Source organism: Salmo trutta, chromosome 13 (assembly GCF_901001165.1).
Source record: "Salmo trutta chromosome 13, fSalTru1.1, whole genome shotgun sequence".
NCBI lineage: Eukaryota > Metazoa > Chordata > Actinopteri > Salmoniformes > Salmonidae > Salmo > Salmo trutta.
The window spans coordinates 45,689,754-45,713,341 of record NC_042969.1 but is presented as its reverse complement, the minus strand read 5'-3'; the positions used below and the strand labels follow the sequence as shown (position 1 = coordinate 45,713,341).

The following is a 23,588-nucleotide window of genomic DNA, read 5'->3' as shown; positions in this document are numbered from 1 at the left end:
GGATAAAATACATTTTCCCCATCAATCTACACACAATACCCCATAATGACAAAGCGAAAACAGGTTTTTAGACATTTTTAGACTGATGTTTTGCGGGTACTATTTAATGAATCTGCCAGTTGAGGACTTGCTCAGTTGTGCACCGGGGCCTCCCACTCTTTCTATTATTTTACCCCTACCTACATGTACATTTTACCTCAACTACCAACACTGCTGCTACTCTGTTTATTATCTATCCTGATTGTCTAGTCACCTTTACCCCTACCCACATGTATGTATTACCTCAACTACCAACACTGCTGCTACTCTATTATCTATCCTGATTGTCTAGTCACTTTTACCCCTACCCACTTGTAAATATTACCTCAACTACCAACACTGCTGCTACTCTGTTTATTATCTATCCTGATTGTCTAGTCACTTTTACCCCTACCTACATGTGCATAATTACCTCAATTACCTCATCTGCCTCGTACCCCTGCACATTGACTCGGTACCAGTACTCTTGTATATAGCCTCGTTATTGTTATTTTGTGTTACAATTTCCTTTTTTGTACCGAACAAAAATATAAACGCAACATGCAACAATTTCAAATATTTTACTGAGTTACAGTTCATATAAGGAAATCAGTCAATTGAAATAAATTCATTAGGCCCTAATCTATGGATTTCACATGACTGGGAATACAGATATGCCTCTGTTGGTCACAGATACCTAGGGGTGTGGATCAGAAAACCAGTCAGTATCTGGTGTGGCAAATCTGTAAAACAAATCTCAACAGGCCCATGGGCCGACGGCCATATCAATTTCTTTATTCATTTTTATTTGTATTTAAAAAAAATATGTTTTTGTTTGTCAATTTCATCCAGCCTACCCAACTAAAAAATGGTCCAGCCCATCTGGCATTTGCTAGAATTGCCAAATGCCTAATCTGCCCCTGCACCTTCATATGTATTGTTATTATATTAATCAATCAATGAGTCCATTATGTCTCTTCAGATCGGAGAGCGTGGCGCCAACCTGAGTGGCGGGCAGCGCCAGCGGATCAGCCTGGCACGTGCCCTGTACAGTGACCGAGCCATCTACATCCTGGACGACCCGCTCAGCGCACTGGATGCCCACGTGGGCAACCACATCTTCAACAACGCCATCAAAAAGCAGCTCCGCCACAAGACGATCATCTTTGTCACTCACCAGCTGCAGGTGAATACTTTATACATTTTATATGGTTTGCAAACCACTACATAAGATCTACATAAGATACATGCGCATAAGGTCTAGATAAGCTACAGAAAGTATTTTATTAACCTTAAGAAGCAATTATTTGCTATAACATTTGTTTGGTAGGACTTGGGTGAATGCCCAAATTTCCTGCACAACAGCATTTTCTCATTGCTAGGTTGGGCTCCAGGGAGGGGGAATTAAATCTCACTGTGTGTGTAGTACCTGGTGGACTGCGATGACGTCATCTTCATGAGGGAGGGCAGCATCACGGAGCAGGGCAGCCACGAGGACCTGATGCGTCTCAATAGAGACTACGCAGCCATGTTCAACAACCTACAGCTGGGAGAGACGTCCTTCATAGAGGTGAGCGGGACAGGTGTGTGTGTGTGTGTATAGACAGTTATGCTAAAAAAAACATGTTTTCGAGTACAATTTATTTCAGATGTCCATCATTGATGTCTTGTTTAAATGTAGTTTGCATATGTCATGTAAATTGAGTGTGGTCTATATTGTGGTTGTATTGTGGTTAGCATATAACATGTCACTGTTCCTCAAAAGGTGCCAACTAAGAAGTCTGGGAACTCCCTAAAGAAACCCCCAGAGAACACAAAGTCTGGATCTATAAAGAAGGACAAGCCTGTTAGCAAAGACAGCGGTATGGAATCATTGTACTAGCTACAGAATGTCCGTGTGCGTTGAGGCGTCACTACAGACCCTGGTTCGATTCCAGTGCTGTATCACAACTGGCTGTGATTGGAAGTCCCATATGGCGCCGCACAATTGGCCCAGCGTCGTCCGGGTTTGGCCGGGTTAGGCCGTCATTGTAAATAAGAATTTGTTCTTAACTGACTTGCCTCGTCAAATAAAGGTAAAAAAAAAAATGTAATTGTCCTCAGCTCCTTTCCCTCAGTCATAACCACAAAGCACTTGATGAATGAGAGTCATGTGGTGGAATGTTATCCATCCTTTATACCTTCTAGTGCTTTGATAGGAAATAAAACTGCTAAGAAGTATTGAGACCGAGGATAAAGTAATATATCTGCAAAACAGTCCTCAAAAAGCCATGAGCAAAGTTTACTAAAATAACCATCACACTTATAACACACGTGACGGCATTTAATACACAACTCACAAGGACACACAATACACAAGAATGTAAATTATTGCGGTCCTCTCATGAACATATTATGAGTGAAGTTCATAATTCTTTCCACAATTAGTACCGGTATTAACTACTTTTCCCAGAGTTCAGTGCTAATAGAAAATAACCTCGTCCCCAGCTGCTAGGTGGGCGGAAGTGTCTGGGAATTAGATTACACCCAGCACAGCCTCAGTCCCTTACTAAACCTCAACCTCCCTCTCTCCTCGTCCCCCAGGCCAGCTGATGCAGGTGGAGGAGCGCAGGCGGGGCTCGGTCCCCTGGTCTGTGTACGGCGTCTACATCCAGGCCTCGGGTGGAGCGCTGGCCTTCCTCCTAATCCTGGCCCTCTTCGTCCTCAACGTGGGCAGCACGGCCTTCAGCAACTGGTGGCTCAGCTACTGGATCAAGCAGGGCAGCGGGGTGAGTGGCACAGGTGGCATCGGATGGCAGGGAAGGGGTGGTCAATGTCATTTCATTGTACTGGTCAATTCTGGAAGCGAATTGGATTTGAGAGTAGAAAAGTCTGCCTCGAAAGTGAATGGCACTTTTTGGATTTCAATTAATCCATTTCATATACCCTGGGCATTTAAGTTGGAAAATGTTAACGTAACTGTTGATTTGGAAAATAAACTTTATTGTTTACAACGGTGTTGCCGTTGATACGTCTTTTTTTAGATTAGATTTTAAATCAATATGCAGACACGGTAGTGATGTGAAAGTCTGTTCCTGATCACACTTTGCCCCAATGCCCAGGGTTGTGGGTCAATCTCTTTTCTATTCAGTCAATTCAGGAGATTAATTGGAATTGTCATTTTCTTTCTCAAATTCAATCTTCAGGAGACAGCCTTATTTACTTACTGAGATTTGTTTTTTAGGCTTTGTTTAGGTCAACATTCTGGATGTCCTGAAAGCTGCCAGACATACAAACTGAACTTGTCTTTGGAGAAGAATTAATGTGCCTTTGTTAGAAACTGTAACAACAATAACTTGGGAATAGTAGTCACTAAATTCCCCAACACTATTAACTGAATGGGTACGTTTTCACACACTAGTGTTGGTGTGTTGAGATATGGACAGACACTAATCAACTAATCAGTGGTGAGAGCAGGTGTAAGGGGAGAGGTATACTTAAATATTAAATGTGTACATTTGACCTTGATGTCAATATGTCTGTGCGCGTGTGGGGGGTAAGATTAGTATATCCTTATCTGTGTATTTCTGAGGAGACTGACTGTTTCCCTTGCCCTTTGAACCGAATAGCAGCATGCACACTTGATGGGCAACATAAGGGTCAGTAGACAAGCTGCTCTTCCAAGGACTTCCCAAGGTCTCTCACAGCCCCTCCCCAAAAGCTCAGTTATAACAATTCATTTGTTTCATATAGTTATTTTCCAGATGCTCCTCGAAGCATCTTGTCATCGAGTGCTTTAAGGGGTTAAGTTCCTTGCACAAAGGCACAACATCAGAAGATACCTGGGGTCAAAAACCATTAGCCTTCTTCTCGCCAGGTCATCTCACCTTTACTGACCGACCTGGGATTTGAACCAGCAACCACCCCCCAGAATACTGCCATATCTGAGTGTTCTGAGTATTGAATATGCTGTCCTGTGTGTAGAATACCACAGTGTTGGTGGGAAACAGTTCGGTGGTGAGTGAAAGCATGAGGGACAACCCCCTGATGCAGCGCTACGCTGGAGTCTACGCCTCGTCTATGGGTGTTATGCTGCTGCTAAAACTGCTGCGCGGCATCATATTTGTCAAGGTAAAAGATCAGATTGTTGTATTTGTGTTATGTCTGTGTCGTGACGTTGTATTAGTTAATGTGACGACTGTTGCTCATCGAATGATTAACGGTTTATAATTGCGTGATTAAATGAATCAAGCAATGAATCAAGCAATTATTAACTCATTAACCTGGGGCACCATGGGAAAATTAGTTTTATTGACTTTCTATTTCCCAAATTAACTCAAAGAATATCGATTTTACAACAGTTAATTAATCAATTTCCTCTTGTCTCATTTCTGAACGTCGCATAATCTGGTTATCTGCACGAACCCGGGCTTCACCAATGAGTTTACCACACCAATCTTAGTTGATTATTTATTTACTAGCAAGCTAAACTGATGATAAAAATACACATACACAAAACACAGTCTAGGCTATTGATTAGGACTTAGTATAACGGGCCAACACACTGTGGTGCGTGTTACCCAAAATGGGGATTTAAAAGAGAGAAACAAAGAAAGTACACGAGAGAAATATACATATGGGTTAATTTGTCAGCTATGCTTATTTAAACCTAGCCTTGCCCCGAACTGCCGCTCTTATGGGTCAGAATATAATGATGTAATTACGTGTTGGAGGTCTCAGATGGGGCGTCCCGCGTGGCTCGTTTAGGCTTCTCAAGGACGCACTGCTCCGACGCAACTCTCTGGTTGTCCTCACGATGTCAGTGTCCCTTTTGGCTTAGTTGTCTGATTCCTCGTCCTTGCTTTGAAAGGGGGCTTCTGAGGACAGACAGCTCTGTAGCTCAGAGCTCACAGCGTAGGAATGAGACAGCGTAGATGCCACGATTCGATGAAGAGTGGAGGCTAGGTGGTTCGGCTTGAATTCACCCGCTTAGAGCTACTCATCTGTAGCTTGGGTAGAAAAAGATTTCTTTGTCTTCAAACTTTGTGTTGCGTTTTGGGGTTCGTTGACCATTCAGACCGTGGCTGCAGCCTGGGGTCAGTAGTCTGATATGTTAATTCTTCAGTCCCATGTCTTATACCTTCTGGTCAGAAGTGGGCGTAACCATCTTTAGGGCAATTCTCTGGGCGTACCAAGTTAAGAGCAAGGCCTAGATTTTACTCAAATCCAATTTTAGACACTAACTTCACATCTCACCTTTACCAAAACATTCTCTTTGATTTGGATATTTTCCACACAACGTACAATGTATAAACATTAGGCATATACTGGGAAAACTCTTAAAGGTACAATGTTTTCATAATAACGTCATCTCTTAACCTTTAATAACAATACAAAAATTACATACATTTTCATATTCCATCTATCGTCCTGACCACCATTGTGGCTGACGGAAACCATTGTTCCAAAGTCCCTTTATTGCATGTTTAATGTTCTGAGGCCAGTTCTCCATAGTGAGGACAAAGGAATTTCTCTGTGGCCTAAGACTATCATGGGTGTGAGGGGTCATAAAACCCCCACATCTTCAGACCCCTAGATCTCTCCTCCTCTGTTGGGGGTTGAGAGATAGCCTGTAGGATTGTGGTCTCCTGGAACCTGACCTGATCAGGACAGTCATGACATCTGGTACTGTGTGTTTGCGTATGACCCCAGGGAGATTACTCCAATGGACTGATGGGTGGATCTTAATAAACTAAACTACTAAACTAAAATGGATCATGTATGAAGTAAAAATCCCAAAATAAAATGACTACTATTATTGTACCCTCAGGGCACTTTGCAGGCTTCGTCCAGGCTGCACGAGGAGCTCTTCCGGAAGATTCTCCGCAGCCCCATGAAGTTCTTTGACACCACGCCCACTGGACGGATCCTCAACCGCTTCTCTAAAGACATGGACGAGGGTATGGACCACCTGGACCAGTCCTCTGACACATGTACCTGGGTTGTGTTCATTAGGCATCAAACAGAAGAAAACTGACTGAAACAGGAAGGGACTACCTGGAGGTCACTCATTTTCGTTTTCCATTACAAAATGTTTCAAACTGCTTTCTGGCACATTGCCTAATGAACACAACCCTATTGTACTGTATGAATCTACAAACAGCAAATTAAAAAGGATTACACTTAAAGGGATAATTCGGGATTCTGGCAGTCAGATGAACTTGTGGATACCATTTTTATGTCTCTTCGTCCAATATGAAGGACGTTAGAGGTAGTTACTTGAGCCAATGCTAACTCGTGTTAGCTCAATAACTGGAAGTCAACAGCAGGGTTATTCAACCGAGGCTACTGCAGGGGGTCTGCGAAAAAAATAAAATAATAATATATACAGTGCCAGTCAAAAGTTTGGACACACCTACTCATTCAAGGGTTTTTCTTTATTTGTTATTATTGTCTACATTGTAGAATAATAGTGAAGACATAAACTATAAAATAGCACATATGGAATCATGTAGTAACGAAAAAAAGTGTTAAATAAATCAAAATTTATTTTATATTTGAGATTCTTCAAAGTAGCCCCCCTTTGCCTTGATGACAGATTTGCACACTCTTCCCTCTCCAAGCGGGAAGTTTGTCCGGTTCAGTAAAGCCTCAAACATAAATTGTCCGCAACACTGAAATGGGCTACTTCTATGTGAATTAATGAGGTGGAACACACCTCAATTCAAATTGTTGTTAGAAAATACAACTTGTTAGAAAATAATTAGAAATTGACCAGTTGAAGCAGCCAATAGATATTTAGCTGGCAGCGTGTGTGTGTGTGTGTTAACTGTCCTGTTATATAACAATCCCATTTTGGAACAGTGAGTGCCTTCTGAAATCATGTGCATAAAACAACTCATGCTGTGGCGACCTTTAGAAGTCAAGTGTGAAAATATTAAATACACAGTTAACAGTGCATGTTAGAGCAAAAACCTAGCCATGAGGTCAAAGGAATAGAGAGCTCCGAGACGACAGGATTGTGTTGAGGAACAGATCTGGGGAAGGGTAGCATTCTGCAGCATTGAAGGTCCCCAAGAACACAGTGGCCCACATCATTCTTAAATGGAAGAGGTTTGTAACCACCAAGACTCGTCCTAGAGCTCTCCACCCAGCCGAACTGAGCAATCGGGGGAGAAAGGCCTTGGTCAGGGAGGTTACCAAGAACCCTATGGTCACTCTGACAGACCTCCAGCGTTCCTCTGTGGAGATGTGAGAACCTTACAGAAGGACAACCATCTCTGCAGCACTCGACCAGTGAGGCCTTTATGGTAGAGTGACCAGACGGAAGCCACACGACAGCCCGCTTGGAGTTTGCCAAAATAAACAACATTCTCTGGTCTGATGAAACCAAGATTGAACTCTTTAGCCTAAATGCCAAGCGTCACGTCTGGAGGAAACCTGGCACCATCCCTACGGTGAAGCATGGTGGTGGCAGCATGCTGTGGGGATGTTTTTCAGTGGCGAAGACTAGGCAGAATCGAGGGAAAGATGAACGGAGCAAAGTACAGAGATCCTTGATGAAAATCTGCTGCAGAGCGCTCAGGACATCAGACTGGGGTGAAGGTTCAACTTCCAACAGGACAACGACCCTAAGCACACAGCCAACACAACACAGGAGTGGCTTCGGAACAAGTCTCTGAATGTCCTTGAGTTGCCCGGACTTGAACCCGATTGAACATCTCTGGAGAGACCTGAAAATAGCTGTGCAACGATGCTCCCCGTCGAACCTGACGGAGCTTGAGAGGATCTGCAGAGAAGCTTGTAGCGTCATACCCAAGAAGTCTCACAGCTGAAATTGCTGCCAAAGGTGCTGAATAAAGGGTCTGAATACTTATGCAAATGTGATATTTCAGTAGTTTTATTTTAGAAACTTGCCAAAAAAAACAACTGTTTTTCCTTTGTCATTATGGGGTGTTGTGTGTTGATTGATGAGGGAAAAAAACGATTTAATCCATTTTAGAATAAGTCTGTAATGTAACAAAATGTGAAAAAGTCAAGGGGTCTGAATACTTTCTGAATGTAGTGTGTGTGTGTGTGTGTATATATATATATACACTACCGTTCAAAAGTTTGGGGTCACTTAGAAATGTCTTTGTTTTTGAAAGAAAAGCATTTTTTTTGTCTATTAAAATAACATCAAATTGATCAGAAATACAGTGTAGATGTTGTAAATAACTATTGTAGCTGGAAACGGCAGATTTTTTATGGAATATCTACATAAGCGTACAGAGGCCCATTATCAGCAACAATCACTCCTGTGTTCCAATGGCACGTTGTGTTAGCTTATCCAAGTTGATCATTTAAAAGGCTAATTGATCATTAGAAAACCCTTTTGCAATTATGTTAGCACAGCTGAAAACTGTCGTTCTGATTAAAGAAGCAATAAAACTGGCCGCCTTTGGACTAGTTGAGTATCTGGAGTGTCAGCATTCGTGGGTTCGATTACAGGCTCAAAATGGCCAGAAACAAAGAACTTTCTTCTGAAACTCGTCAATCTATTCTTGTTCTGAGAAATGAAGGCTATTCCATGCGAGAAATTGCCAAGAAACTGAAGATCTCGTACAACACTGTGTACTACTCCCTTCACAGAACAGCGCACTGTCTCTAACCAGAATAGAAAGAGGAGTGGGAGGCCCCGGTGCACAACTGAGCAAGAGGACAAGTACATTAGAGTGTTTAGTTTGAGAAACAGACTCCTCACTGGTCCTCAACTGGCAGCTTCATTAAATAGTACCTGCAAAACACCAGTCTCAACGTCAACAGTGAAGAGGCGACTCCGGGATGCTGGCCTTCTAGGCAGAGTTGCAAAGAAAGAGCCATATCTTAGACTGGCCAATAAAAATAATATATTAAGATGGGCAAAAGAACATAGACACTGGACAGAGGAACTCTGCCTAGAAGGCCAGCATCCCGGAATCGCCTCTTCACTGTTGACGTTGAGACTGGTGTTTTGCGGGCACTATTTAATGAAGCTGCTAAAGTGCCAAAATTCAGCATTTTGACATGATCCGTCTGTGCACCCTCTGTGACTTCCAGAAAGATTTTAACCCACTTAACCCTAATATTTCTCCCAAGTTGTCACCATCATTGTAAAGCCCTATTTATTTTGTTACTTTGACAAAGTAATTTCTGAACATTATTATGAATTTCATGTGATTAGTGATTCATTTTAAGGTAAAAAAGTAAACCCTGTTCCTCATTTTAAGGTCAACCCTGTTACGTGAACAGTCATTTTAATATGGTGAAACTATTTATTTTCAGATATTGTTTTTCAAAAGAAACGTTGAACGTCTAATAGTCAAATCAAGCATTACATTTACATTTAAGTCATTTAGCAGACGCTCTTATCCAGAGCGACTTACAAATTGGTGCATTCACCTTATGATATCCAGTGGAACAACCACTTTACAATAGTGCATCTAAATCTTTTAAGGGGGGGGGTTAGAAGGATTACTTTATCCTATCCCAGGTATTCCTTAAAGAGGTGGGGTTTCAGGTGTCTCCGGAAGGTGGTGATTGACTCCGCTGTCCTGGCGTCGTGAGGGAGCTTGTTCCACCATTGGGGTGCCAGAGCAGCGAACAGATTGGACTGGGCTGAGCGGGAACCGTTCAGCAGGGAGCTGGTGTTTTTTCTTTTTTTTGTGGTGGTGGTGGTGGAAAACTGAGTGGGTCGAGCATAACACGTCAACCCTGTTACTCCTTGATAGACAGGTTAGAAATGTTTTAACAATTGAAATCGTTTTTTGTGAAGCTTGCATTCAATTGCCTCTCCCAGGCTTCCATTTCCCCATTCACAAGGGTATTGATGGCTGATTTAAGATGAAATCGTCAACCCTGTTACGGTCAACCATGTTACTTTATTTGGTACTTAATAGGCACTTACTATAGTCATTTTTTATTTAACGTCTTGATGGGAAAACATGCTTTTTATTAAGTTTAACATGTGCTTTTTATGAGAATGTTAAAATCGGGTGAAATAAAAAAAAACATACACAAAACGTACACATCTCAAAAGGTACCGAATTGGTGGAAAGACCCAATTACACTCACTGAAGTATCTGACAAAGGCTTTGAAAAAGCACCTGCGAATAGGCTACCTTTGCACAAGTGCTGCTGGCTGCTGTTAAGCTCTCTTGACTTGGACATATGGCTAACAGTTGCTCTTAGGGAAAATGTGTTTGGAGTTAACGTTCTAGCTAATAGGCTATAGTAGAGTTTACACTTCCTCTTCCAATTATAATGTGGGGAGGTCAGAATAATGAAAAACCATCTACCACATCTGTTCATTTACTTCTCCTTGCCATTATCATGCTAAGATAAGACATTTTATTTATTTATTTTGTCCCTGGGCAAGAAAAGTTTGAAGTCCCCTGGTCTACAGGACGGTCCCATAAACTTCCAGTCATTGCGCTAACACTAGTTAGCAATTTCATTTTTGCTAATTGGCAACTTCCTTCAAACTGAACTCAGAGACATAAAAATGGTATCCATTAGTTAATCTGACTCTGGGGAAGTAGATAGAGGGCTTCATTGCCAAAATACTAAAGTATCCCTTTAACATGAAGCTGCTTTTGTACTTGTGTGTTACACTAAGTACTGTGACAACAATGTTGTTCCGTACAGAGCAATTTCATAATGTCTTTGTAACAGTAATGATAGCAATGAAGTTGAGCATTTTTGGTGATTACACAAGTTGAATAAGTAATAGTCACTGAACTATGTTTTTTTCTCTCTTCCTTCTCTCTACCCCCCTCTTCCTCCCTCCCAGTGGACACGAGGTTGCCGTTCCAGGTAGAGATGTTCATCCAGAACGTCATCCTTGTCTTCTTCTGCCTGGGCGTGATCGGCAGCATCTTCCCCTGGTTCTTAGTGGCTGTGGGCCCCCTAGTGCTGCTCTTCACCATACTCCACATGGTGTCGCGCGTGTTCATCCGCGAGCTCAAGCGCCTGGACAACGTCACCCAGTCGCCCTTCGTCTCGCACATCACCTCCAGCATCCAGGGCCTCTCCACCATCCATGCCTACAACAGGGGCCACGAGTTCCTGGACAGGTGAGCTGTTGAGGTGTAGGGTGAAGTTGCCTCTAGACATTGATCTTGGGTCAGTTTGACATTTTCCCTACTAATGGTTAAAGGGATACTCTAGGATTTTGGCAATGATGCCCTTTATCAACTTCCCCAGAGTGAGATGATGTGGATACCATTTTTATGTCTCTGCGTCCAGTATGAAGTTTGAGGTAGTTTCACAAGCCAATGCTAACTAGCTTAGTGCAAAAACTGGAAGTGTTTGGGTACAGCTAGCATTGATAGTGCTAATGCTAGTTAACGTTGGTTCGCAAAACTAACTTCCTTCATACCAGAGATGTCGAGTCACGTGACTTGGACTCAAGTACTACTCGAGTCGCAAATTTTGCGACTTTACTTGGCGGGAAGAATACACATTTGCCACTCGACTTTGACTTGAGCATCTATGACTTGGGACGTAACTTGAGCTGTATGACTCAAGAGATTAGGGAGACTTGTTTAGATTTCCCCATCCCAAAAGGGCATCACCTTCCTTTCATCCTCTCACCTCCTCTCCTCTTGCAACACCTTCTGTTATTAGCCAACCAACCTCCACAGACCGCAATTCGCATCCAGTGGGCGGGAGTGGGGTGGGGACAACAACACTCGACTCTAATTGGACATTTCTAGCTAAAGTGAGGTAATGTTCTCGAACTAACTAGCTTGCAATGGTTCTCCCCTACCATTTGGGTACGAAGTTTTTAACATACCTATGTAGGCCTACTATTAGCAGTGAGATGATCAGCAGTGAGCCTCAGCAGTGATGATCAGCAGTGAGATGATCAGCAGTGAGATGATCAGCAGTGAGCCTCAGCAGTGAGATGATCAGCAGTGAGATGATCAGCAGGGAGATGATCAGCAGGGAGATGATCAGCAGGGAGAGGATGTGCAGGTGTAACAACACCTGCACAGGATTGGTACACCCGAACATCACACATGCGGGACAGGTACAGGACGGCAACAACAACTGCCCGAGTTACAACAGGAAAGCACATCAGTGATCAGACTGTCCGCAATAGGCTGAGAGAGGCTGGGCTGAGGGCTTGCAGGCCTGTTGTAAGGCAGGTCCTCACCAGACATCACCGGCAACAACGTCGCCTATGGGCACAAACCCACCGTCGCTGGACCAGACAGGACTGGCAAAAAGTGGTCTTCACTGGCGAGTCGCGGTTTTGTCTCACCAGGGGTGATGGTCGGATTCGTGTTTATCGTCGAAGGAATGAGTGTTACACCGAGGCCTGTACTCTGGAGCAGGATCAATTCGGGGGTGGAGGGTCCGTCATGGTCTGGGGCGGTGTGTCACAGCATCATCGGACAGAGCTTGTTGTCATTGCAGGCAATCTCAACACTGTGCGTTACAGGGAAGACATCCTCCTCCCTCATGTGGTACCCTTTCTGCAGGCTGATCCTGACATGACCCTCCAGCATGAATATACCACCAGGCATACTGCTCGTTCTGTGCGTGGTTTCCTGCAAGACAGGAATGTCAGTGTTCTGCCATGGCCAGCGAAAAGCCCGGATCTCAATCCCATTGAGCACCTCTGGGACCTGTTGGTTCGGAGGGTGAGGGCTAGGGCCATTCCCCCCAGAAATGTCCGGGAACTTGCAGGTGCCTTGGTGGAAGAGTGGGGTAACATCTCACAGCAAGAACAGGCAAATCTGGTGCAGTCCATGAGGAGGAGATGCACTGCAGTACTTAATGCAGCTGGTGGCCACACCAGATACTCACTGTTACTTTTGATTTTGACCCCCCATTTGTTCAGGGACACATTATTAAATTTCTGTTAGTCACATGTCTGTGGAACATGTTCAGTTTATGTCTCAATTGTTGAATCTTATGTTCATACAAATATTTACACATGTTAAGTTTGCTGAAAATAAACGCAGTTGACAGTGAGAGGACGTTTCTTTTTTTGCTGAGTTTAGTAATAAAATAAAAAACATGTATAATATGATCTTTGACTCAAGATTATTATGTAGTGTACTAGTAGTGTAAAAAATGTAATTTACATTTGCATAAAACCATTGACTTGAGGACTAGAAACTCAGTATTAGGGATTTCTGACTTGACTCGACTTGAGCTGTGGAACTTAGGACTTTATTTGAGACTTGCCCATTATTACTTGGGACTTGAAACTCAGTATTCGGGACTTGTGACTTGACTCGACTTGAGCTGTGGAACTTAGGACTTTATTTGAGACTTGCCCATTATTACTTGGGACTTGAAACTCAGTATTCGGGACTTGTGACTTGACTCGACTTGAGCTCTGGAACTTGGGACTTTACTTGAGACTTGCCCATTATTACTTGGGACTTGAATTGAGACTCGAAGGTTAAGACTTGAGACTTGCTTAGGACTATCAAAATTGTGACTTGGTCCCATCTCTGTTTCATACTGGACGTAGAGACATAAAAATGGTATCCACGAGTTCATCTGACTATGTGGAAGTAGATAAAGGGCTTCATTGCCAAAATCCCAAACTAACCCTTTAAGTTTAGAATGCGGTGAGGGGAAGCTAATCCTAGATCTGTACTGGAAAATATGCTCCTCCAAACCCCTCGGATCAGTCTCGTTAAAGATGCACTATGGAAGTTTAGTCTATAATTGTTAACGTCTTATGTTCGCTTGAATGTTGCCTCTATGGTTTATATATGATGTCATATTAATCCATGTATTATCTCATGAAATCACACAAATCCTCAGTTATAGGCAAACAATATGCCTTTGTTCATGAGTGTGGGGAGGCATTAACTTTCTTTACAGTAAGGTCATGTATGTCTATTCTGTCCATTTAGGGGAGCACCCCCAGAGACAAAGTTCCATATAGCCCCTTTCAAGTATCCTAGTTCCTTGATGTCTAAAGCAAGAAACCAAGGATTCAAAAGTTGTACTTTTTCCTCAAGCTTCCCGTCTGTTGTGGTCCCCAGGTATCAGGAGCTCCTGGATCAGAACCAGGCTCCTTTCTACCTGTTCAGCTGTGCCATGCGCTGGCTGGCCGTGCGGCTGGATGTCATCAGTGTGGCTCTGATCAGCATCACAGCGCTCATGATAGTCCTCATGCATGGCCAGATCCCTCCGGCCTATGCCGGCCTGGCCATCTCCTACGCCGTGCAGGTCAGTGCCTCTACTCGCTACGGGGGGGGGATCTTAACTTCCACTTAAATGTGTTAGTTTGTAGCTTGCTAAAAATCAATGGGGAATCATGGGGGCATCTGTAAATGTCATGGCCTTTTCTTTTTTACATTGCACTGATGCCCCTATCACACTTGTGCAGTAGCACAAATTTGTAGGGGCTGTTTTTAAGAAAACCGAAGCATGGATTATAGTTTCTCCTGGCCCATAGACGACTTTCAGGTTGAGGACCCATCTTACTAATTTTCACTTATTTATGCATTGATGTCAATGGATGACTAAGTGAACATTCAAAGTTGTTGTTAGGATTTGCCCCTATGTTGTTTTTTTTACACACATGGTGTGACTTAGTTGGTAAGAGCTTGGTGCCAGCAATGCTTAGGTTTTAGGTTCCATTCCCACAGGGATCACATTTACTTACAGTATGTAGTACACTCACTGTACTGTAAATGGTTCACGATAAAAGTGTCTGCTTATGTGGCAGATATATTATAAAATACATGCTTTTCTCTTACCACCACAGCTTTCATCTTTCTTCTTCCCCTCACTTTCCTCTTCACTTAGCAGTATTACTCCCCTAGTCTTCCCCCCTTTACTCTCTGTTACTTCCTCTGTTTCTGTCACTTTTCTCTTCACTTAGCAGTATTCCTCCCCTAGTCTTCCCCCTTTACTCTCTGTTACTTCCTCTGTTTCTGTCACTTTCCTCTTCACTTAGCAGTATTCCTCCCCTAGTCTTCCCCCTTTACTCTCTGTTACTTCCTCTGTTTCTGTCACTTTTCTCTTCACTTAGCAGTATTACTCCCCTAGTCTTCCCCCTTTACTCTCTGTTACTTCCTCTGTTTCTGTCACTTTCCTCTTCACTTAGCAGTATTACTTCCCTAGTCTTCCCCCTTTCTCTCTGTTACTTCCTCTGTTTCTGTCACTTTTCTCTTCACTTAGCAGTATTCCTCCCCTAGTCTTCCCCCTTTACTCTCTGTTACTTCCTCTGTTTCTGTCACTTTCCTCTTCACTTAGCAGTATTCCTCCCCTAGTCTTCCCCCTTTACTCTCTGTTACTTCCTCTGTTTCTGTCACTTTCCTCTTCACTTAGCAGTATTACTCCCCTAGTCTTCCCCCCTTTACTCTCTGTTACTTCCTCTGTTTCTGTCACTTTCCTCTTCACTTAGCAGTATTACTCCCCTAGTCTGTCCCCCTTTACTCTCTGTTACTTCCTCTGTTTCTGTCACTTTCCTCTTCACTTAGCAGTATTACTCCCCTAGTCTTCCCCCTTTACTCTCTGTTACTTCCTCTGTTTCTGTCACTTTTCTCTTCACTTAGCAGTATTCCTCCCCTAGTCTTCCCCCTTTACTCTGTTACTTCCTCTTTCTGTCACTTTCCTCTTCACTTAGCAGTATTCCTCCCCTAGTCTTCCCCCTTTACTCTCTGTTACTTCCTCTGTTTCTGTCACTTTTCTCTTCACTTAGCAGTATTACTCCCCTAGTCTTCCCCCTTTACTCTCTGTTACTTCCTCTGTTTCTGTCACTTTCCTCTTCACTTAGCAGTATTACTCCCCTAGTCTGTCCCCCTTTACTCTCTGTTACTTCCTCTGTTTCTGTCACTTTCCTCTTCACTTAGCAGTATTCCTCCCCTAGTCTTCCCCCTTTACTCTCTGTTACTTCCTCTGTTTCTGTCACTTTCCTCTTCACTTAGCAGTATTACTCCCCTAGTCTGTCCCCCTTTACTCTCTGTTACTTCCTCTGTTTCTGTCACTTTCCTCTTCACTTAGCAGTATTCCTCCCCTAGTCTTCCCCCTTTACTCTCTGTTACTTCCTCTGTTTCTGTCACTTTTCTCTTCACTTAGCAGTATTCCTCCCCTAGTCTTCCCCCCTTTACTCTCTGTTACTTCCTCTGTTTCTGTCACTTTCCTCTTCACTTAGCAGTATTACTTCCCTAGTCTTCCCCCCTTTACTCTCTGTTACTTCCTCTGTTTCTGTCACTTTCCTCTTCACTTAGCAGTATTCCTCCCCTAGTCTTCCCCCTTTACTCTCTGTTACTTCCTCTGTTTCTGTCACTTTCCTCTTCACTTAGCAGTATTACTCCCCTAGTCTGTCCCCCTTTACTCTCTGTTACTTCCTCTGTTTCTGTCACTTTCCTCTTCACTTAGCAGTATTACTCCCCTAGTCTGTCCCCCTTTACTCTCTGTTACTTCCTCTGTTTCTGTCACTTTCCTCTTCACTTAGCAGTATCACTCCCCTAGTCTTCCCCCTTTACTCTCTGTTACTTCCTCTGTTTCTGTCACTTTTCTCTTCACTTAGCAGTATTACTTCCCTAGTCTGTCCCCCTTTACTCTCTGTTACTTCCTCTGTTTCTGTCACTTTCCTCTTCACTTAGCAGTATTCCTCCCCTAGTCTTCCCCCTTTACTCTCTGTTACTTCCTCTGTTTCTGTCACTTTCCTCTTCACTTAGCAGTATTACTCCCCTAGTCTTCCCCCTTTACTCTCTGTTACTTCCTCTGTTTCTGTCACTTTCCTCTTCACTTAGCAGTATTACTCCCCTAGTCTTTCCCCCTATCTTCTCCTCTGTTTCTCCTCTCATCTTTCCCTTGGTTGGTTGTTATATATCTAAACAGAGCTGTCTGGATCCATTATATGGAATGACAAAACACCTTATAGATACTTATTAGAAACTTGATTAAAAGAGGACATGGTTACAGTAGTATAGATTACATTAATACAAATAATTGTATAAATTGTTAGGTTGTAACTAAACTCACGGACGACTAGTAAAGCTCAGACCAAGTGTGTTCACCCACTGGGTCACACAGCTGCATAAGACAGACAAGCACTGGTATTTAAACCTTCCTCCTATGCTGAGTCTTCTCCTTACACATCTGGACAGCCACTACATCTCTGTTGCTAGACATAACTTTAGTGATGCCTGTTCTCTCTCACTTCATCTGACCTCGGCCCACATTCCTCACTCCTCCCCAACTCCTGGCTGTTCTGTTGACTTGTACCAGACTGTGGCCCTTCTCCTTTCCATAGGATACCTAATGTCTAACAATAACATGTTCTGACAGAACGTAAATGTTCTGCATTTCCCTCTCTCCCTCAGTAACATGAAAAAGGATATTTCAAGTTTAGAACCCATCAAAATAATGTCTCTCTCTCCCTCTCACTCACTCTCTTTCAGCTCACAGGGCTGTTCCAGTTCACAGTCAGACTAGCCTCTGAAACTGAGGCTCGCTTCACTTCTGTGGAGAGAATTCACCACTACATTGAGGTTACTGCACTACTAATACATGGCACTGCACTTTCACTGCATATGTTTCACTACCACTGTGACCTACAGCGTGCTTTCATCATTCTAAAACTAGGAAACCCTAAGAAGACAGAGGCCCTAGAGTTTCAGAGTTACTTTAACTGCACATTTTAAGCATTTTGGGCTGCAATGTATATGTTTGAAAGGTGCTAAACAATTGAAGTGCAGTAGTATTATTATTATGATGAACCCCAGAGCGGTCTCCCCTGCTTTCCCCCAGTCTCTAGCACTGGAGGCCCCGGCCCGCATCAAGAACAAGGCACCCCCGCCAGACTGGCCCCAGGAGGGTGAGGTGGTGTTTGACGGGACTGAGATGAGGTACAGAGACAATTTGCCGCTGGTTCTCAAGAACTTGTCCTGCACCATCCAGCCCAAGGAGAAGATTGGCATAGTGGGCCGGACGGGCTCAGGTCAGTGGAAACTGTCAGTGAAGCATCTCTCGAAGCAGTGCCCTGTTTGATCATGTATCTGAACATCCTACCCATATAATATCATCTTATGTGTTTTATATCCAGCAACAAGGACAATTTCACTTCATTCCTATTGAAACATTCATCTTTTTAAATGTAATTTAAAATCACTGAAAGTATGCAAATAACTTGAATGACTAGAACAGACAATGACATTCAAGTCAATGCCATTCTGGTCTCTCGAAGGACATTCATAAGGTGAGGTGGCTAGCTCCGGATGTGTTTTATGGCTTGTGATTGTTACATAATTCTAATTCTACAGAGTATGTCCTCCCTGTCCTGCTCTGTCCACAGGGAAGTCTTCTCTGGGTGTAGCTCTGTTCCGTCTGGTGGAGCCCTGTGGCGGCTCCATCAAGATAGACGGCATCAACATCTGTGACATCGGCCTGGCCGACCTCCGCAGCAAGCTGTCCATTATCCCTCAGGAGCCTGTGCTGTTCAGCGGCACAGTCAGGTGGGCACGCCACTCAAACTCTCACTGTACTATTGTGACTGTAAATTAACACTGTCACTAGCCTGGTGGTCCCAGATGTGGTTGTGTGGTCTTGCTGAGTTGGCACATGGGATTTTCCCTTTAGTCCCAATGTAATCTGGTGACTGTCGATGCATTGTGTTGAAGTTGTCCTTGTCCTCTATCCACCCCCAGGTCAAACCTGGACCCCTTTAACCAATACGCCGAGGAGCTGATCTGGGACGCTCTGGAGCGGACACACATGAAGGAGTGTGTGAGTATCCGGGACTCGGGCGTCCAGAGTAAGAAACAACATGAGAGAGTATTCTCATACTAGATGACTGGTTTTTAGAAAGATGCTTGTGGGATACAGTTAGAGGCACATATGCTCACAAGGGCATGGGTAACACAGGACTGAGAAATTAGACCCATGTTCAATTTCCTGTCTTTGATTCAGTACTCTCTCTCTCTTCCTCTCTCCATCCATCCATCCATCCAGGTGTCTCAGCTGCCCCTGAAGCTGGAGTCAGAGGTGGTGGAGAATGGAGAAAACTTCTCCGTGGGAGAGAGACAGCTGCTCTGTGTTGCTAGAGTCCTACTCAGACAGTGCAAGGTACCCTACAAAATGGGAATTGAGAGAATTGTAATTTACATGTGTGGTTTGACGTCCAATGGTTTTCCAGGTAGCCAACCTTGTGGGTAGAAGGATAACTTTAAACTTCTATGGTCACAGCACCTTTCTGACTTAGCTCTCGGTGACCCCTCCCCTCTTAGGTCCTGATCTTGGACGAGGCAACGGCAGCAATGGACACAGAGACGGATTCTCTGATCCAGGAGACAATCCGCAATGCCTTTCAGGACTGCACCACCCTGACCATAGCCCACCGGCTGCACACCGTACTCAACTGTGACCGCATTATGGTGCTCAACCAGGGACAGGTACACACAACACAAGCTCATCTACTGTACATTCACTCGCCTTTTACGAAAGATTAGTTCTATGTGTGTAGCAAAACTAGCTAGCTAGTGAGTCCTGAAGCTGTGTTGCCCTGTAGCTCAACCTAAGCCACGGTTTTGGTAGGGCAGGAAGCTGCTTTGTGGTCACAAAGAGTTGTTTTAAACAAGGGTTTGCATCCCGGGTCGGTCATACGGAGGCGGAACGTGAGGTGACATACATTCACATTTCCTGTCTCTACAACTGGCTAATGGGCTTGGAAGGCTTTTAGGTCTGACTAAATGGTCATTTATGTAGTGATACTCCCCCAAATCTATGCTCCAAGGAATCCCTAAAGCCTTGTTTTGTTTTCTTTTCCCCATCCTCCATTTCATTTAGGTGGTGGAGTTTGACGAGCCGTCCAAACTGCTGACCAATGAGAACTCTCGATTCTGTTCCATGCTTGCTGCCGTGGAGAACAAGATCTCTGTGAAAGGCTAAAATCGGTACAGGAGGCACAGACATGCCCTGGAGATGAGGAGAGGGGAGGACGCTCCCAAAGAGGTCCAGCCATCCGACCGCTCCCTCCGTGGTCTCACCCTCCTCCTCTGCATACCCACCCTGAGCTTACTGCTCAGTCTGTGGAGGAGTGCAGCATCGGACCATGGAATTATAATTCTACGGTTGCATCAGGTCCTTGGTATAAGGCAAGGGCTGCCCTGAGGAGATGCTTGCTCAGAAACCATTTCAGCTGGAATGGTCAGGGAACCACTAGTAATATATAAGAAATAAAGCTTTACATGTAGCTATATTCATAGCATAACTGGTCTGTTTTATAGGATATCTATATATACATATATTTACAGTGGTAAAATATACTTTATTTTCTACTGACTCTGTATGTACAACGTAGTTGTACAAAATGTATTATTGTATATTCACTCATTTGTTACCATCATTGCAGTTTAACTTTGCTGTTGATTTTTTGCGACTTGAAACATCTGTAATCCTTTGTCTTGTGACTTGAACCCATGAGCCCTTAAACCCTGGCACAAGTGGTGGATCTGTGGGGAATTGGTGCTGCTTGTTCTTAGCGTTTTCACTGGGCAATCAAAAGGGCGTGCTTAAAGATAGAAAGAACCCTGCTTAAAGGTAGAGGGTATCACACCTGCTTAAAGGTAGATGGTATCACACCTGCTTAAAGATAGAAAGAACCCTGCTTAAAGGTAGAGGGTATCACGCCTGCTTAAAGGTAGAGGGTATCACGCCTGCTTAAAGGTAGAGGGTATCACACCTGCTTGAAGGTAGAGGGTATCACACCTGCTTGAAGGTAGAGGATATCACACCTGCTTGAAGGTAGAGGGTATCACGCCTGCTTGAAGGTAGAGGGTATCACACCTGCTTAAAGGTAGAGGGTATCACACCTGCTTGAAGGTAGAGGGTATCACACCTGCTTAAAGGTAGAGGGTATCACACCTGCTTGAAGGTAGAGGGTATCACACCTGCTTAAAGGTAGAGGGTATCACACCTGCTTGAAGGTAGAGGATATCACACCTGCTTGAAGGTAGAGGGTATCACGCCTGCTTAAAGGTAGAGGGTATCACACCTGCTTGAAGGTAGAGGGTATCACACCTGCTTAAAGGTAGAGGGTATCACACCTGCTTGAAGGTAGAGGATATCACACCTGCTTGAAGGTAGAGGGTATCACGCCTGCTTAAAGGTAGAGGGTATCACACCTGCTTGAAGGTAGAGGGTATCACGCCTGCTTAAAGGTAGAGGGTATCACGCCTGCTTGAAGGTAGAGGGTATCACACCTGCTTAAAGGTAGAGGGTATCACACCTGCTTAAAGATAGAAAGAACCCTGCTTAAAGGTAGAGGGTATCACACCTGCTTGAAGGTAGAGGATATCACACCTGCTTGAAGGTAGAGGTTATCACACCTGCTTAAAGATACTAAGAACCCTGCTTAAAGGTAGAGGGTATCACGCCTGCTTAAAGATAGAAAGAACCCTGCTTAAAGGTAGAGGGTATCACACCTGCTTGAAGGTAGAGGGTATCACACCTGCTTAAAGATACTAAGAACCCTGCTTAAAGGTAGAGGATATCCCGCCTGCTTGAAGGTAGAAAGAACCCTGCTTGAAGGTAGAGGGTATCACGCCTGCTTAAAGGTAGATGATATCACAACTGCTTAAAGGTAGATGATATCACACCTGCTTAAAGGTAGAAAGAACCCTGCTTAAAGGTAGAGGATATCATGCCTGCTTGAAGGTAGAAAGAACCCTGCTTAAAGGTAGAGGATATCACGCCTGCTTAAAGGTAGAAATAACCCTGCTTAAAGGTAGAGGGTATCACGCCTGCTTAAAGGTAGAAAGAACCCTGCTTAAAGGTAGAGGGTATCACGCCTGCTTGAAGGTAGAGGGTATCACACCTGCTTAATGGTAGATGGTATCACACCTGCTTAAAGGTAGATGGTATCACACCTGCTTAAAGGTAGAAAGAACCCTGCTTAAAGGTAGAGGGTATCATCCCTGCTTAAAGATAGAAAGAACCCTGCTTAAAGGTAGAGGATATCACACCTGCTTAAAGGTAGAAAGAACCCTGCTTAAAGGTAGAGGATATCACACCTGCTTAAAGGTAGAGGATATCATCCCTGCTTAAAGGTAGAAAGAACCCTGCTTAAAGGTAGAGGTTATCACGCCTGCTTAAAGGTAGAAAGAACCCTGCTTAAAGGTAGAGGGTATCACGCCTGCTTGAAGGTAGAGGGTATCACACCTGCTTAATGGTAGATGGTATCACACCTGCTTAAAGGTAGATGGTATCACGCCTGCTTGAAGGTAGAGGGTATCACGCCTGCTTGAAGGTAGAAAGAACCCTGCTTAAAGGTAGAGGGTATCACGCCTGCTTAAAGGTAGAGGGTATCACGCCTGCTTAAAGGTAGAGGGTATCACGCCTGCTTAAAGGTAGAGGGTATCACGCCTGCTTAAAGGTAGATGGTATCACACCTGCTTAAAGATATAAAGAACCCTGCTTAAAGGTAGAGGTTATCACGCCTGCTTAAAGGTAGAAAGAACCCTGCTTAAAGGTAGAGGGTATCACGCCTGCTTAAAGGCCTCATGTCTACAGCCTAGTAGTCCCTCTTAACTCACTTACTTCCTTTAGTACATTTCAGACCTTATTACCATGATTCTTTTGATTGGCGTTAACTTCAGTTTGTTGTTGCTGTTTGTCACAGCTCCTTTACACTGATGGTAAAGCTACAGGGGGTCGCCAGTGCCATCTGCTGGTGGGGAGGGGAGGTCCTGCGACTGTACTACATACGTTATTATTATGGCGACATAAAAGATGCTTGTGGAGCACTAGGTCTCTGCGTGATTAGAACAAGATTGCATTCTCTTTGCCCTGACCCAGTGAATCTTTGTGTTTACTTAAATGTGTGTCGTCGGTCCACTCACCACACAGATTATAACACTCCTGCACTGGGTGTAGTAAGTAGGGAACCTCTGTATCCTGTCTTTGCAGTATTGAAGTGATGCTGTAATACTGTAATTAGGAATCACCTCGGTACCTCTTGCAGAATGTCAGTCTGTGTCTTTCTCTATGACTTTTTATAGCCTTAGCATGACTTAACTATTGCGTTGTTAGCAGGGTAGGATGAGGTGGAAAGGGATCGCTTTGAAATATTCTGTCATAAAACTATTTTAGGTTTACCTGTGTGTTCTTTGTCAGTGTTGTTGATCGGTGAGTGAGAAAGGGAGAATTTTATTTTTTTCAAGTGGCAACAACATGCTTAATTGGAAGTACAACTTACATTTGAATATTCCATTTGGCAATACTAAAACACAAACAGAAGATCTTGGCAATACTAACTTAAACACAAACAGAAGATCTTGGCAATACTAACTTAAACACAAACAGAAGATCTTGGCAATACTAACTTAAACAGAAGATCTTGGCAATACTAACGTAAACAGAAGATCTTGGCAATACTAACGTAAACACAAACAGAAGATCTTGGCAATGAAAGAGAAAAAGGGGGATGTGGGAGAGGGGGTGGCTATGATTGTTCTCAAAGGAGAACATGAGACCTACACGTTATACAATCAGGCGAAGACACAGCTGGGTCTGGTGGGTCACCGGCCCTGCCAGATTGAATAATGGCCCAATCAGGCAGTCAATAAAAAAAATATGTATGTGTGTGT

General features: G+C 43.8%; 1 protein-coding gene across 6 annotated transcripts in view; it reads left to right on the top strand.

The window, feature by feature from the left end:
• LOC115205844 (multidrug resistance-associated protein 5-like) overlaps positions 1–23,096 on the top strand; it is an 83,893-nt gene extending 60,797 nt beyond the window's left edge. Inside the window, exons 15-32 of one of the 6 annotated variants that reach the window (XM_029772218.1) lie at positions 1,001–1,204; positions 1,445–1,588; positions 1,784–1,880; positions 2,602–2,786; positions 3,982–4,128; positions 5,828–5,957; positions 10,808–11,090; positions 14,031–14,217; positions 17,406–17,495; positions 17,755–17,944; positions 18,299–18,458; positions 18,651–18,729; positions 18,955–19,068; positions 19,230–19,394; positions 19,789–20,901; positions 21,262–21,313; positions 21,532–21,557; positions 21,728–23,096. In XM_029772218.1, the coding sequence (XP_029628078.1) occupies positions 1,001–1,204; positions 1,445–1,588; positions 1,784–1,880; positions 2,602–2,786; positions 3,982–4,128; positions 5,828–5,957; positions 10,808–11,090; positions 14,031–14,217; positions 17,406–17,495; positions 17,755–17,944; positions 18,299–18,458; positions 18,651–18,729; positions 18,955–19,068; positions 19,230–19,394; positions 19,789–19,890 (2,277 nt within the window). In that variant the 3' untranslated portion in view covers positions 19,891–20,901; positions 21,262–21,313; positions 21,532–21,557; positions 21,728–23,096. Of the gene's footprint in view, positions 1–1,000; positions 1,205–1,444; positions 1,589–1,783; positions 1,881–2,601; positions 2,787–3,981; positions 4,129–5,827; positions 5,958–10,807; positions 11,091–14,030; positions 14,218–17,405; positions 17,496–17,754; positions 17,945–18,298; positions 18,459–18,650; positions 18,758–18,954; positions 19,069–19,229; positions 19,395–19,788; positions 21,610–21,657 lie in introns of those variants that run through there. The other 5 variants (XM_029772216.1, XM_029772219.1, XM_029772215.1 and 2 more) reach the window with 5 other exon arrangements.
• The last annotated feature ends 492 nt before the right edge of the window (positions 23,097–23,588 follow it).